Source organism: Prosopis cineraria, unplaced genomic scaffold (genome assembly GCF_029017545.1).
Source record: "Prosopis cineraria cultivar Desert tree isolate PC_DT_omini unplaced genomic scaffold, ASM2901754v1 PC3, whole genome shotgun sequence".
In the NCBI taxonomy this organism is placed as follows: Eukaryota; Viridiplantae; Streptophyta; class Magnoliopsida; order Fabales; family Fabaceae; genus Prosopis; species Prosopis cineraria.
In genome coordinates this window covers 31,899,493-31,915,179 of record NW_026555334.1, presented here as the reverse complement: position 1 = coordinate 31,915,179, position 15,687 = coordinate 31,899,493, and the positions used below count along the sequence as shown (strand labels likewise).

The window sequence follows — 15,687 nt, the reverse complement described above, 5'->3', positions numbered from 1 at the left end:
CCTGTGTATACAAGTCTGGAACATATCATTTGTGTGTCTGCATGCAGCTTGTCTCCTTGATTTTAATTGGTTTGAAACTTATCATTGTACGCAATTTAAAACTTTAACTAAAGCCAGTACAACAGCACACTATATTTTGCTTTTGCTTCAGAAAGACTATACAAATCTTAATTGAAACTTTGCAACATTTTCTTTATTTGCTCATCTGGCCTTATCATGTAAATTCAATGAAATCTTATTGCAGGGTTGTTAGCCAGGTTGAATATCCCTCATTGGTTGATCTGAGGGGGCTTCTTTTGGACCTAGTTGCTCAACTCTTGGGTGCTTTATCACGCATCAGGTATTTCATTGTTGATTTGCACTTGAAATCAGTTATTTATGGCATAAAAATAGTTTAACATTATTTGGGCAGATTTAAGAAATATTTAGTGATGGAATTATCGTGTCAGATTCATTTGCTGGTCAGTGTAGTTACACAAGGTGTGCTCAGTTTGGTGAATTAAAGCTGTTTTAAATTGATTTAAGAATTGACTAATTTTGCAATTTCTGAATTTGTAGTTTTCTTCTTTAGGACCTTAGGCATTGGTGGTCTATGCTTACTTTTTTAAGGGTAGGTGTTCTATTCATTGCTTAAATCTACTGTAATCAAAGAAGAAATTTGATGTTACAATGAATACATTATAAAGTTGGAATTTTCTGAACTTCTACCCTCCACCACTTCAAGCTTCTTTATTAGCTTTAGTTGATTTCTTAGTTTATGTCCATACTGTAGATGACAGAGCATATATACTCACTAGAGTAATCATAGGGCAGCAAGTCAGCAAAATACATTCCTAAACAATCTCCATAATGAATGAAAATAATCTCCTACTAAAGCAAATAAACGCAAGCATATAAAATCTTCAATTAATGGGATTTCTACAGGATTCACTTTTTTGAAGGTTATGCTGCTAATTGGGTTGTTCCTGTTCTCTCTCTTTCAATACTTAAATTTCTGCTGATGGTTCGGTAACTTGGTAATAAAGTTGCAAAGCAACCAAATTGGTTTCTGAATTTCCAGAGCTTCTAATTTAGTTATGGATTAATTGAGAAGAAATAAAGTTTATACTGTAGCTCTTCATATTAGAGTTGGAGTGATTCTGATGAAATACAAGAATAATATATTTTGAAGAAAGCTAGGCCAGTAGATTGTTATTATTCTAGGAAGAAATAGGTTTTCTTGTATTATTTTAATAAGTTGTTTCTTTTGTGTTATTTTAATATTTTGTAAGAGGAAATCTTAGCATTGACTTTATATGGAGATGTTATTAAGGTTTCCTTATTAGGCGTTATGGCTTTGTTTAAATAGACTAAGTTGTACTTGTAATGGGTAGACTAGATGAATGAATGAATTAGTTTGAGTTATTTGAAGCTCTCTCCCTCTCCCTTCAGTTCTGTCTCTCCCCCCCCCCTTCTCCCTCGCTTTCTCGCTCTCCCATTTGTCCCTCTCTGTTTCTATACTTCTCTATTCTCTTCCTCTGTTCAGGTTAGAGCAAGTGTGTGTGAGTGTGTTACATCAGATTCGAGCTTGGCTTGCTCAATAACTGTTAAAACTCTGTAATTTTTGCATAATTAAGCAAGAGGCGCCTTTGTGCATGCGTGCATGTCTATTAGTGTTTGAATTATAGGGGTGCTTCTGGATCCATACATTTGATATATGGTACAGTTGAGTCATGGCTAAATACATGAAGTTCATGATGTCTTTATCCCAAGAACAAAATATTTTTTGGTTATTTAATCCATTTTGACGCTGTTTATGCAGGTTTAGTTCTGTGACTGAGCGGTTTTTCATGGAACTTAATACACGTCGAATTGACACTAATGTTGCCAGAAGTGAAACACTTAGCATCATTAATGGAATGCGTTACCTGAAACTGGGGGTATGTGTAAAATATAAGTACTTGCCGGAAGATTTTTATAAAAATTGGTGTAAGTATATGCTCCTTCTCAGGTTAAAACGGAGGGTGGTTTGAATGCATCTGCATCTTTTGTGGCCAAAGCAAACCCTTTAAACCGTGCCCCACATAAACGCAAAAGTGAACTTCACCATGCTTTATGCAATATGCTGTCAAACATCCTAGCACCCCTTGCAGATGGCGGGAAAAGCCAGTGGCCACCTTCTGGTGTAGAGCCGGCACTTACATTCTGGTACGAAGCTGTTGGACGTATAAGAAGTCAGCTTGTGCATTGGATGGATAAACAGAGCAAACACATTGCTGTAACTCTCTTTTCTGTTCTGCTATCTTTCCTTGCCTTAAAATCCTAAGACTACTGATGTTTTATTTATTTATATACAAATCCTGTTTCACCATCCAGGTTGGTTACCCGTTGGTGATTCTCCTTCTTTGCCTTGGTGATCCTCAAATATTCCACACTAACTTAAGTCCTCACATGGAGCAACTCTACAAGCTTCTTAAAGTAAGTTCAAAGCATATATGTTTTGTTTGGATTGACTATGGCATACAATAAATTGAGTCTATTCAGTCTGGCATTTTGTTTTGGAGGTTGAATATAATTCGAGCTTGAATTAGTTAGACTGTCATCTCTCATGGCTTTTATAATACCATGCTGATATTGTTAATTGCTGCTTGTTACTTGCATGAATATTCTGGGAAAAGAAAAACAGACTGATTTTTGCAAATTATGGTTTTTATTTGAGCTTTGTTTCTTTTTCTTATTTTCTTTCTCTCCCTGCCTTTCCCCCTTTCTGGGATTAGTTATTTTCTTTCATCCTTGAAATTGGTTTTGATTAAGGTTTCATTTACTTTAATATAAGGATGGGTGACATGAATGACTTCCTTTTCAAAATTTTGTTTGCATGATTTCCAGAAAATCCAGCCACTGAGTGTGCTATATTTATTTCACGTTCTCTGTTAAGAAAAAAGAAATGCTTTTTCCTTGTTAATCAAGTTTTTAATTTCTTTTCTCCTTTCAATTAAAATATTTCAATAATTTTTCATTACTCTGGTTTTGATCTTGCAGGATAAGAATCACCGCTTCATGGCTTTGGATTGTCTTCATCGAGTTTTAAAATTTTACTTGAGTGTCCATGCGGCTAACCAGGCCCCAAATCGTATATGGGACTACCTCGACAGTGTAACCTCACAACTCTTAACAGTTCTAAGGAAAGGAATGCTTACTCAGGATGTCCAACATGATAAACTTGTTGAGTTTTGTGTAACGATAGCTGAACATAATCTTGATTTTGCTATGAATCACATGTTACTAGAATTGCTCAAACAAGACAGCCTTAGTGAAGCAAAGGTTATTGGCCTTCGTGCTTTGCTTGCTATTGTCATGCTGCCTTCTGGTCAGTATGTGGGTTTGGATATTTTTAAAGGTAAAACTAGCCATTAGCATATAATAAATGGATGAAAATGGTTATTTATAGATGTCTAAATCCTAAAACTCTGCTTTTTTGAGCCAGCAGGTCATGATATTGGCCACTACATTCCCAAAGTGAAAGCTGCCATTGAGTCTATACTAAGGTCATGTCATAGAACATACAGTCAAGCACTGTTGACATCTTCAAAGACCACAATAGGTAATTTCTTGAAATATATGGCAGCCAGAAAACCATTATAGTGTAATAAGCATATTATAGTTGATGGGCTGCAAAAACTTAAACCTAAATAGGGAGAGTCTATTCTTTGTTAATGAATTTATTGAGTAAATAATTTCTTTTAGTCACACTTTCGTATGGTGTACTGCTATATTTTCTATTTGTTTTATTATATATTAAATAAATTTATGTGGCAAGGGAAAGAAGACTAGAAGAGAGAGAAGAGATTGAAAGACTGAGAATTTCATTCACAAACTGAATCAGCTGCTCCATTTCATTGTACGACAGTTATTTAAGGAGTCGTTTGTTAGATTCCTAACTAACTTGCCTTAGGTGCTAACGGCTCGACCTGCTTGAACTGACTTCCTAACCACTTCCAATATACCTATCCATGTGAACGGAAAAATTAATTTCTAAATGTTAGAATGGTATCACTTTACCTCTTTTGTTATTTTGTAACACTGTCCAAGTCCCATATCAGCTGTATCTTGAGCTAAACGACTTTCACTCTTTATAAATACTTGTAATGCAAGCTTCCCTTGACATGGTATTGAAGCACACAGGAAAAGAAGAGTTGGCTTTTTGTAGTAGTGTGGTTCCAGGGATATAGCTTTCCTCACTTTGGGGAGCTCTGTTCCTTTCGTCCACATATGTCCAACCACTTTCTTCGGTTATCAGTCCTCTTCTGACAACTTTTCTGGAAGTGCTCCGGCCACTTTTCCTGGAGAACATGGCATTTGGCCTATTTGGTCAACTTTTCCAACAATCATCTGGTGTCTTTTCTGGCAGAATTCTGACAACTTTTCTTGCAGTTCTCAGGCCATTCTCTATTCTCTGCATTGCATCAGCAGTGCTCTTCTCCAGCTACTCTTATATTAGTGTTGTGAATCACAATCACTTTTCCTACTCTTGGCAGTGCTGTTGAATCAAGGGTCATATAACTTACTTCTGTAACACACTTGGTGCACATATTTTATATGCTCCATCTTGAAGGGGCATTAGAATATTATTGGTTATTCTATATTCTCTATATAGCTATGCATAGAAGCCCCCCCGTTGATTATGTATCTCAAATTAAACAACCTACAGGTAAATATATGAAATACAAGCCTTCTTTTATCAAGGCTTTCCGAAGCATTCTCTCTACTGTCCTAAATAGCATAGATAAACGGATAATAAATAGAAGATTTAGATTAGGAATGTGAGAAATGAGAGAGTTTGGGAAAGATGGTAGCAAGAGTAATGGTCCAAAATGCACATGATATTTTTCTTTTCAGTTTTGTTGTTAAAATCATGACTTTCTTGGAGCAGCCCTTTAAAGGTTACAAAAGGGGATTGCATGCCTTTCCTATTTTCATGGTATTTATTTTTAACTTGTTCTTTAAACTATCTAAATATCACATTGATATATGTGATTTTTATTATTCAAATTTTCTGAAATTAGTATCTCATTTATATCAATTGTCTTCATTGTATAACGATCCAATTTCTGATTTTTAAACTAGCCAAAGTGACAATCCTTCCCAGAATTTTCAAATTTTCACATTTCTATCGAAATTCCGACTGCATTGATACCCTTTTGTTCTCTATATTTTGTAGATGCTGTAACCAAGGAAAGGTCTCAAGGGTATCTATTCCGCTCTGTGTTAAAGTGCATCCCATATCTAATAGAAGAAGTTGGACGAAGTGATAAAATCACTGAAATAATTCCCCAACATGGCATAAGTATTGACCCTGGTGTTCGCGAGGAAGCAGTACAAGTACTAAACCGCATTGTGAAATACCTACCCCATCGTCGTTTTGCCGTAATGAAGGGGATGGCCAACTTCATATTACGACTTCCAGATGAATTCCCTCTTCTCATTCAAACGTCATTAGGACGCCTGCTGGAACTAATGCGTTTTTGGAGATCTTGTCTAATAGATGACAGAATGCAAAATGATGCTCAAGATGCCAGGCCTCTGGGGCATGAAGCTGAGAGATTTAGAAAGTCTTCCTTCCAACACATGGGAGAAGCAATTGAATTTCGTGCATCAGAAATTGATGCAGTTGGTGTAATTTTCCTTGCATCTGTTGATAGTCAAATTAGGCATACAGCATTAGAATTATTGCGGTGTGTCCGGGCCTTGAGAAATGATATCAGGGACCTGAGGATTGAGCTGCCAAATCATCTTCTGAAATATGAAGCTGAGCCAATATTTATTATTGATGTTCTAGAAGAACATGGGGTATTAATAACTGTTCATTATTTTATTTTATTTGAAATTTACTTATGGCAGAATTATTATTTTGTTAATAAAAAATGGAATTATTATTATTATTTTGTTAAAATTTTAAATATCTTGGTGCTACAGGATGAGATTGTCCAGAACTGCTACTGGGATTCAGGGCGACCTTTTGATTTGAGAAGAGAATCTGATGCCATTCCCCCTGAAGTGACGCTTCAATCTATAATATTTGAGAGCCCTGATAAGAACAGGTGGGCTCGATGTCTTAGTGAGCTTGTCAAATATGCTGCTGAGCTTTGTCCAAGCTCTGTCCTGGAAGCAAAGTATGTAACATGCTTCTTTTCCTTAACTTTTTGCCTCCTTCCCTGCAATCCATGCTTTGCAGCACTTGAGATACTTAAAGAATGAGCAAAGAGAGCAAAAGGGGGTTGGTCTTGTGCTTAAACTTCCTAGGAAAGAGAAGAAATGTTATTTTATTACATTGATCTTATATGGTCCTAATACATTGGTAAAAATCCTTTTATATATTGATAGAATCCCTAATTATTAACAAATCTCCAGCCGCTGAATAGTCTATTCTTTTTTTTTTTTTTCAATAAACCTGAAGAGTCTATCCTAGGCCATCTGAAATAACTTGAAAAAGGACACAAGGACAAAATTGAAATTGAAAACAATGGTGCTACCCCACCCGCACAACTTCAGTCAGAGTAGCATGTCCGCTACCATAGTGTGGACAGAAATCCAGTCACTCTTTTGGTTTCCATAGATGCTCCTGCACCATGATTCAGCTTTCATTAAAGTGACTTGTAATAAACATGAAGGGATAGATGCGTTGATTTTTTTATGGATAATATCTAAATGTTTTCTCTCTCTATTTAGTGGATGGTTATGTTGGGTTTGCTCTCCTAACCTGGCAAGAAGAAATTTTTTTGCCCGTATGCCAACTATTTTTTTTTTTTTTGCAGGGAAAAAACCCTTAATTGAGTTGTTGGTTTTTAATATAAAGTGAAAGTGAAAATTCCCCCTCTCAAAAATAAATAAATAAATAAATACTTGTGATGCTCACACACACACACACGTTATCCTGCTTCGTTCAGCTAATTTATACCTTGATCCACTTCCAAGATAAATATTGCAAGATGGTGTAATATGTCTTCGGCATTGGCAGGATAGAGGTTATGCAGCGTCTTGCTCATATTACCCCAATTGAGTTGGGTGGAAAGGCTCATCCATCGCAGGATGCTGATAATAAACTGGAGCAGTGGCTCATGTATGCTATGTTTGTCTGTTCATGTCCACCAGCTGCTCGAGAATCTGGTGGAACTGTAGTAACCAAAGAACTTTGCCATCTTATTTTCCCTTCATTGAAATCTGGATCCGATGCACATATTGTGAGTATCCTCAATGAACTTGATCCCTTTTGTAAAACCTATGTTTACATGAACACCGGCAGGCATACTTCAGGACAATTTTTTAATATTTATTTCCATGCTGTTAAGTTATAATGTTTATGGAATTGATTATTGATTGATGATCTGTTTTGTTTCATATTTGTTGCCGTAATTATGTGTTTATTCTAATAAAATTTTCATTATAGAGTTGTATATGACTTTGCTAGAATAATTCCAACTTATTGTGATGGTTGTTATTGTGCTATGGGATCATTTTCATGGTAAAATTGGGGCATTTAATATTTGAAAAGTTAAAAGAGTACAGAAGTGAAACAAGAGATATGGTATGCTGGTCTTAAATGTTCATGTGACAACTTTAATATGTAATTGTTGACCTTATACAATGATTGCTGGAATTCATAAACAGATTAGTCTCATTAATATGTGATTTGCTACACGTTCATTTTATATGGCCGAATCCCCCTCTTCAGTTCTTTTTTGTGATTCTTGTCTTCTTGCCCGTCCTTCTCCTTCACAATTAAACCTCAATAAATGATTTGTTGTGTGTGTGTGGTAGAGCTCATCCTGTAACTTTATTTTCTATCCAAAAAATGGATATTTCAATTTTATTCTTTCCTAGATGATTAGTTTGCTACGCTGATTTTTTCCCCTCATGTTTTCTGTGGTTATTAGTAGGATGTCACTCTTGAAAATTCTTATAGGATTGTACACGATGTCTGTTTATGTGGGAAAACTATTAATTTTATATGATGAAAAATAATTACTCCCGGTGACAAGGGATTCATATTCAAATCTCCAAGATGATGGAATTGGTACTAATCCTGAGATTCCAGCAATTTACCTACTTAAATAGAGCTGATATGTTAAACAGTTGATATGATGTTAGTAACCTTTTTTCTTTGGGGGAGGGGGAGGGGGTTATATTTGCCCTTTGATGTTAACTGATAGTGAACTAAAAATGAGGTTTTACCTTAAAATTTGAGTTTTGCTTCTTTTTAGTGGGAAGGGCACTGGGAGGATTATTTGGTACTAGCGTTCTACAGTTTTAATGTTATGAGGGCATCTAATTTTTTCTTTCATTTTCTATCCACTTTGGTGTCTATTTTTGGCTGAAGAGGTTTTTATATAGCATGTAGCCACCATGGCTCTTGGCCACTCGCACCTGGAAGCATGCGAAATCATGTTTGCTGAACTTGCATCTTTTATTGAAGATGTTTCTTCGGAGACAGAAGGAAAACCCAAGTGGAAGGTATTGCTCATGAGGTTATAGAATTCATTTTAATTAGTTCTACAGCATTTTCAATATCATTGAGGTCTATTTTTCTTATTGAGCTACACAATTCATTCATATCCAAGGAAGAGAAAAATCACTTTAAATTTAGCATTCCCTCCATTCCTAATTAGTGCTAGTAAGCATGATGGTAAAAGTGGAAAATACCTCATTCTCATTTGTGAGACTTGAAGAAAATTTTACTTTATAACTGGGCTTTCTAATATTCTTTCCAATTGTTTTTAATCTTCCCATTGTCTGCTTTAAAGTAAATCTTCTTTAATCTCTACTTTTGAAGATTCCGATCATGTATCAGTGCTACTTTTTCCTGATTTGAGTGATTTATTGGTAGTTTCCTGATTTGAGACCTAATAGGTAAATTTTTAAAGTTTCAAAAGATTTTCATTTTATACCCTGAATATGTTATAGGAAACTATTATGCCCTCCGTTAAAAAATATAAAGCATTTTTTTAGGGGTTAAATGTTAAAAAATGTAAGGCATTTTTAGTGTTTCAAGGTGTAATCATTGTGTTTTTTTCCAAAAGCACCCATAATAAATAAATCAATTTATATTTACTTTAAAGTGAAACACTCTATTAAATAGGGGTAAATATGGACAGATGGTATTAGTTTGAAGCCAATTAACTACTTTATTGAATGGTGAGATTCGATTAAAAATGTTTTATATTTTTGAGAAGAGGGAATATCACTTGTTAGTCTATTTTTTTTTAAATAAAAAAATTCATTGACATTCCCCCATATACATTGTGCTTTCTTTTTTTTCTTGCATTTAGATTTTAGTAATAGCAGTTGCCTGTGACAATTGCCAGAAAAATAATCTTTTCAGCACTAAATTGGGTTTTCAAACTGGTCCATAGTTTTGAAATTTTTATTTTTTGTTCCTGCCTGAAAACCTTCTCTATTTTTAGCATGGGATAGGTTTGGAGATGATATATTTCAAGTGGTGCAGGGTTTTTTTACTTTGGGGCAGGGTGTAGGTACCAATTCTTATCATCCAAAAGCGTGGTCCTTGAAGCTTAGGATACGTTGTTAAAAATAATGATAATATATGGGAAAAAACAATAAAAAAACATTGGCAGAACTTTGAAATTCTAAATACAATAACGTTGTTAGTTAAATTAAATTAATGGAGGTGAAACAATTAAAACTTCTTTATTGTTACTTTGATTACTTTTTCTCCAAATTTTGGATTATGGCTTGGTACTTACATGATATATTTTGTGAATGTAGAGTCAAAAGTCTCGCCGTGAAGAACTCCGTATCCACATTGCAAACATATACCGTACTGTTGCAGAAAACATTTGGCCAGGCATGCTTGCCCGCAAGCCAGTTCTCCGTCTCCATTATCTTAAATTCATTGATGAAACAGCTAGGCTGATCTCAACAGCCCCTCCGGAAAATTTTCAAGATATGCAGCCCCTCCGCTATGCACTTGCTTGTGTTCTAAGATCATTAGCCCCAGAGTTTGTTGATTCAAAATCAGAAAAATTTGACATTAGAACTAGAAAGAGACTATTTGATCTTCTCTTCTCCTGGTCAGATGATACTGGCAGTGCCTGTGGTCAAGACAGTGTTAGTGATTATCGGCGTGAAGTTGATAGATACAAGTCTTCTCAACATGCACGGTCAAAAGATTCTGTGGACAAAATATCATTTGACAAAGAATTGAATGAACAGGTTGAGGCTATCCAGTGGGCATCCATGAATGCAATGGCATCGCTTTTGTATGGACCTTGCTTTGATGACAGTGCGAGGAAAATGAGTGGTCGTGTGATATCTTGGATTAATAGTCTGTTCATAGAGCCTGCCCCCAGGGCTCCCTTTGGTTACTCACCTGCTGATCCAAGAACTCCATCATATTTGTATTCCAAGCACATGGGAGATGGTGGCCGTGGAACTGCTGGTCGTGATAGGCATAGGGGTGGGCATCATCGTGTTTCTTTGGCAAAATTGGCTTTGAAGAATCTTTTGCTCACAAATCTGGACCTTTTTCCTGCTTGCATTGATCAGGTATGTGTTAGGCATCTCATTCTGATAGCCATTTGACTAGGTGAAGATTATAAAGCTGTAAAGTATCATCACTATTTAAAAGCCACTGCATGGGTATTTTTCTATTACTGTTCCATCTAGAGGGTATGAATAAAATAATTCATCAGGAAAAAGTCAAAGAGTGCTTGAGGACGCATGATGTTTGCAGGTGACTGCATAGGCATTAGCAATAGGGGAGATAATAAAGTAATTGACCAAACTCCTCTCGGAGGTGTGTGGTCAAAATCTGCTTCACCCAATTGTACACTTCTACTAACTAGCCAAGGCCTAGTTGCCTAATTGAAGAAATGAAGAAGATGAAAAATTATATTTTAAGCAATATATTCAGTTAGACAGAAATGCATCTGAAGAGTGCATTTTACAGTCGTTCTGTGAGATGGGAACTTACAGGTTTCACCTAAGATTATGCACTTCAACTGTTCTTACAGTTGTGAAAGACTTTACAGGTTTACTATGGGCTCATGAGCTTAGTGATACTGGTTGCCTGACTTTCAAATCATTCTTCCCATGCATCATCCTTTTTTTGGCCTGAATTCTTTTATGCATTATCTGTATCTTCCATTTTGTAAGAAGAATCCAGCTTCTGACATCATGCCATCAACATAAAACCTTATGTAACTTAATTTTTTCATGCAGTGCTATTACTCTGATCCTGCTATAGCTGATGGGTACTTCAGCGTTCTAGCTGAGGTATATATGCGCCAAGAGATACCAAATTGTGAAATACAGAGACTCTTGAGCCTGATCCTTTACAAGGTCGTGGATCCATCAAGACAAATTCGTGATGATGCCCTTCAGATGCTGGAGACCCTCTCTGTCCGTGAATGGGCTGAGGATGGTGTTGAGGGCTCAGGAAGTTATCGTGCTGCTGTTGTTGGTAACCTTCCTGACTCCTACCAACAATTTCAATACAAGCTTTCCTGCAAGCTTGCCAAAGATCATCCTGAACTGAGCCAGCTTCTTTGTGAAGAGATCATGCAGAGGCAATTAGATGCAGTGGATATAATTGCTCAGCACCAGGTCTTAACTTGCATGGCTCCATGGATAGAGAACCTTAATTTCTGGAAACTTAGGGAAGGCTGGAGTGAAAGACTATTGAAAAGTCTTTACTATGTAACTTGGAGGCATGGAGACCAGTTCCCTGATGAAATTGAGAAACTATGGAGTACCATTGCTTGCAAAAACAGAAACATCAGTCCTGTTTTGGATTTCTTGATCACGAAAGGCATTGAAGATTGTGATTCAAATGCATCAACTGAAATAAGTGGTGTATTTGCCACATATTTCTCTGTTGCAAAGCGAGTAAGTCTATATTTAGCTCGAATATGTCCTCAGCGCACTATAGATCACCTAGTTTTCCAATTATCTCAGCGGCTTCTAGAGGATAGCATTGAGCCAATTGGGCCAAGTGCAAGTAAGGGTGATGCTACTGCGAACTTTGTATTAGAGTTTTCACAGGGTCCTGCCATGGCTCAGATGGCAGCTGTTGTGGATAACCAGCCACATATGTCCCCTTTGCTTGTGAGAGGTTCTCTTGATGGTCCACTTAGAAATGTCAGCGGAAGCTTAAGCTGGAGAACAGCTGGGATGACTGGACGGAGTGTTTCAGGCCCATTAAGTCCAATGCCTCCAGAGTTGAATGTTGTTCCAGTAAATACAGGGCGATCTGGTCAGCTCCTTCCATCACTGGTTAACATGTCTGGACCTTTAATGGGTGTTAAAAGTTCAGCGGGGAGCTTAAGGAGCCGCCATGTTTCACGGGACAGTGGAGATTACCTTGTTGACACTCCAAACTCAGGTGAAGATGGATTGCATGGTGGGGGTGCCATGCATGGTGTGAATGCAAAAGAACTTCAATCAGCCTTGCAGGGTCATCAGCAGCATTCCCTGACACATGCAGATATAGCTCTGATTCTACTTGCTGAAATTGCATATGAGAATGACGAAGACTTCCGGCAATACTTGCCTCTACTCTTTCATGTCATCTTTGTTTCTATGGATAGCTCAGAAGACACTGTATTAGAACACTGCCAGCATTTGCTTGTTAATTTGTTATATTCCCTTGCTGGCCGTCACTTGGAACAGTATGAGGTGGAAAATAGTGATAGGGAGAACAAGCAGCAGGTTGTGAGCTTGATTAAATATGTACAATCAAAGCGGGGAAGCATGATGTGGGAGAATGAGGATCCCACAGTTGTAAGAGCTGAGCTACCAAGTGCTGCTCTTCTTTCTGCCCTAGTTCAGAGCATGGTGGATGCTATCTTCTTCCAAGGAGACCTTCGAGAAACTTGGGGAGAAGAAGCTTTGAGATGGGCTATGGAGTGCACATCAAGACACCTTGCCTGTCGTTCCCACCAGATCTACCGGGCCCTTCGACCCAGTGTAACAAGTGATGCTTGTGTATCACTTCTTCGGTGCCTGCATAGGTGTCTAGGAAACCCAGTGCCTCAAGTCTTAGGATTTATTATGGAAATTTTAATGACTTTGCAAGTTATGGTGGAGAACATGGAGCCAGAAAAGGTGATACTCTATCCGCAACTATTTTGGGGGTGTGTTGCTATGATGCACACAGATTTTGTCCATGTCTACCGCCAGGTTCTTGAGCTTTTCTCTCATGTGATTGATCGGTTATCATTCCGTGAGCGAACAACAGAAAATGTGCTTCTCTCAAGCATGCCTCGAGATGAACTTGATAATAGTGATTTGGGAGAATTTCAGCGTACAGAATCCAGAAGTGGCTTTGAACTTCTGCAAGAAGGACATTTGCCACCATTTGAAGGAGTGCAGCCTCTTGTTCTTAGAGGACTTATGTCCACTGTCAGTCACAGTGTTTCTGTCAATGTCCTTTCACGTATTACAGTGCATTCATGTGACTCTATATTTGGGGATGCTGAGACAAGACTCCTGATGCACATTATTGGATTACTTCCTTGGCTCTGCCTTCAGCTCAGTAAAGATCCGGTGATAGGTCCTGCTTCGCCTCTCCAACATCAATATCAAAAAGCATGCTCTGTTGCGACCAATATTGCAATTTGGTGCCGAGCAAAATCATTGGATGAATTAGCTACTGTGTTTGTGGCTTACTCTCGAGGTGAGATCAAGAACATAGATAATTTCCTGGCGTGTGTTTCTCCACTACTGTGCAATGAGTGGTTACCAAAACATTCAGCTTTGGCTTTTGGGCATTTGTTGCGACTACTGGAAAAAGGGCCAGTTGAGTATCAACGGGTCATTCTGCTCACGCTCAAAGCTCTCCTCCAGCACACTCCAATGGATGCTGCGCAGAGTCCCCATATGTACACAATTGTCTCTCAGTTGGTGGAAAGCACGTTGTGTTGGGAAGCCCTAAGTGTCTTAGAGGCCCTTCTACAAAGTTGCAGTCCATTAACTGGTTCTCATTCACACGATGCTGTGTCATTTGAAAATGGTATCAGCGGATCTGATGAGAAGTCACTTGCTTCCCAGACCTCATTTAAGGTCCGCAGTGGCCCTTTGCAATATGGGATGGGATCAGGATTTGGTGCAGTTTCTGCACCAACACAGGGTGGGATAACCGAGTCTGGGACCTCACCAAGAGAGGCTGCTCTGCAGAATACTCGCCTGATTCTTGGTCGGGTACTGAATAACTGTGCTCTAGGTAGGAGAAAGGACCAGAGGAAATTGGTGCCTTTCGTGGCTAATATAGGGAACCCATGAATGCAAAATTCCATGATTTGTATATATATTGTTGAAAGATGCAGTAGGATTGTTTTAGGGGAGTTTGAAGCTGTACATAGGATTTTAAAGACACTTGTATCACAGTTTTGTAGCATGTGTTGTCTCACAGACAAGTCCTTTCCATGATTCAAATTTCGTGTATAATTTAAGCTAATGTAGATTGCTACACTGTTCTCCTTATGTTAAACGTGGCTAATCATATTGGTGGAGCTGCTGTATGTTCTGTACCTTTCGCTGTTCTTGTATTTTGGGTTTCTCTCACCACCATGTGCTATGGAATAGACGGAAAGATTCTTTTACAGGCTATTCGGAAGAGCCGAGACACGCTTTTTTTTTTTTTATATATATACTAGTTAGTTTGTTCCCCATATAATGTATTCCTCCATTAAAAAATATAAAATATTGTTAATTAAATTTTATTTTTTAATAAAGTAATTATTTATTTTTAAATTAATTTTATTTTTTATATTTGTCTCTATTAAATATTATATAATAAATATAAAGTCATTCATTAATAGGAGTAATTTTTTTAAAAAAATAATAATTATATTTTAAAAGACTAAAAATACTTTATATTTTTTAATATTTAATTTTTTATAAAATGTTTTATTTTTTTGAACAGAGTAAGTTTGTTGTTTGAACTCTAGGAATCAATTAGATTATCAAATATCAAATAATCATTCATCTTTCAGGTGAGTAATAATAATTTATTGTTTACATTTTTTATTTAATCATGTTAAGATAAAAATAGGATCATTCTAGATCAGGATAAAAATAAATATTTGGAAGGGCAAAAATAAAGAAATCATTGAGGATGTTAGACATACTCTAGCTTGGAATTAAAATATAATTTTAAAAAATAATCATTTAATTTTTATAATTTTAATTTAGTTGTAATTCAGTTTTTAAATTGACTCATAACTTAATTCTTAAAGTTTTAATTTGATTTTAATTTAATTTTTAAACTTAAATTTTGACAACTTAGTTTTTATATTTTTAATCATTTAAATATTAATTTTTATATATTAAAAAATAAAATTATAAAGATTAAAATTATATTAACATTTATGACTAATATTTTAAATTACTAAACCTTTTTAATCTTTATAGATATTATAAATTTTAATTTTAATATAATTTTACTCTTTATAATATTATATTTAAAAATATTTAAATTAATATTTAAATAATTAAAATTATAAAAATTAATTTATACAAGCCAAAACTCAGAGAATAAATTACAAGATTAACTTACAGAGAGTTAAAATGAACTGAGTTTCAATTTAAAATCATAGTTGCACTTAACGTTAACTCAATGAACGTGCTCGCCGACATGTTAAATCCGCTTACGCACTTGATGTAAATTTTCTTTCATTGACGTTTTCTTTC

General features: G+C 36.3%; 1 protein-coding gene across 1 annotated transcript; it reads left to right on the top strand.

The window, feature by feature from the left end:
- The first annotated feature begins 227 nt into the window (after positions 1–227).
- On the top strand, positions 228–14,525 carry LOC129305519 (cell morphogenesis protein PAG1). Its single transcript, XM_054945526.1, has 12 exons — positions 228–340; positions 1,802–1,919; positions 1,991–2,257; positions 2,356–2,457; positions 3,022–3,379; positions 3,470–3,583; positions 5,201–5,829; positions 5,956–6,152; positions 6,998–7,220; positions 8,371–8,490; positions 9,763–10,542; positions 11,218–14,525. Exons 1-12 carry the CDS (start codon positions 228–230, stop codon positions 14,275–14,277), a joined length of 6,081 nt encoding a protein of 2,026 aa, XP_054801501.1. The 3' UTR covers positions 14,278–14,525.
- Positions 14,526–15,687: the final 1,162 nt, after the last annotated feature.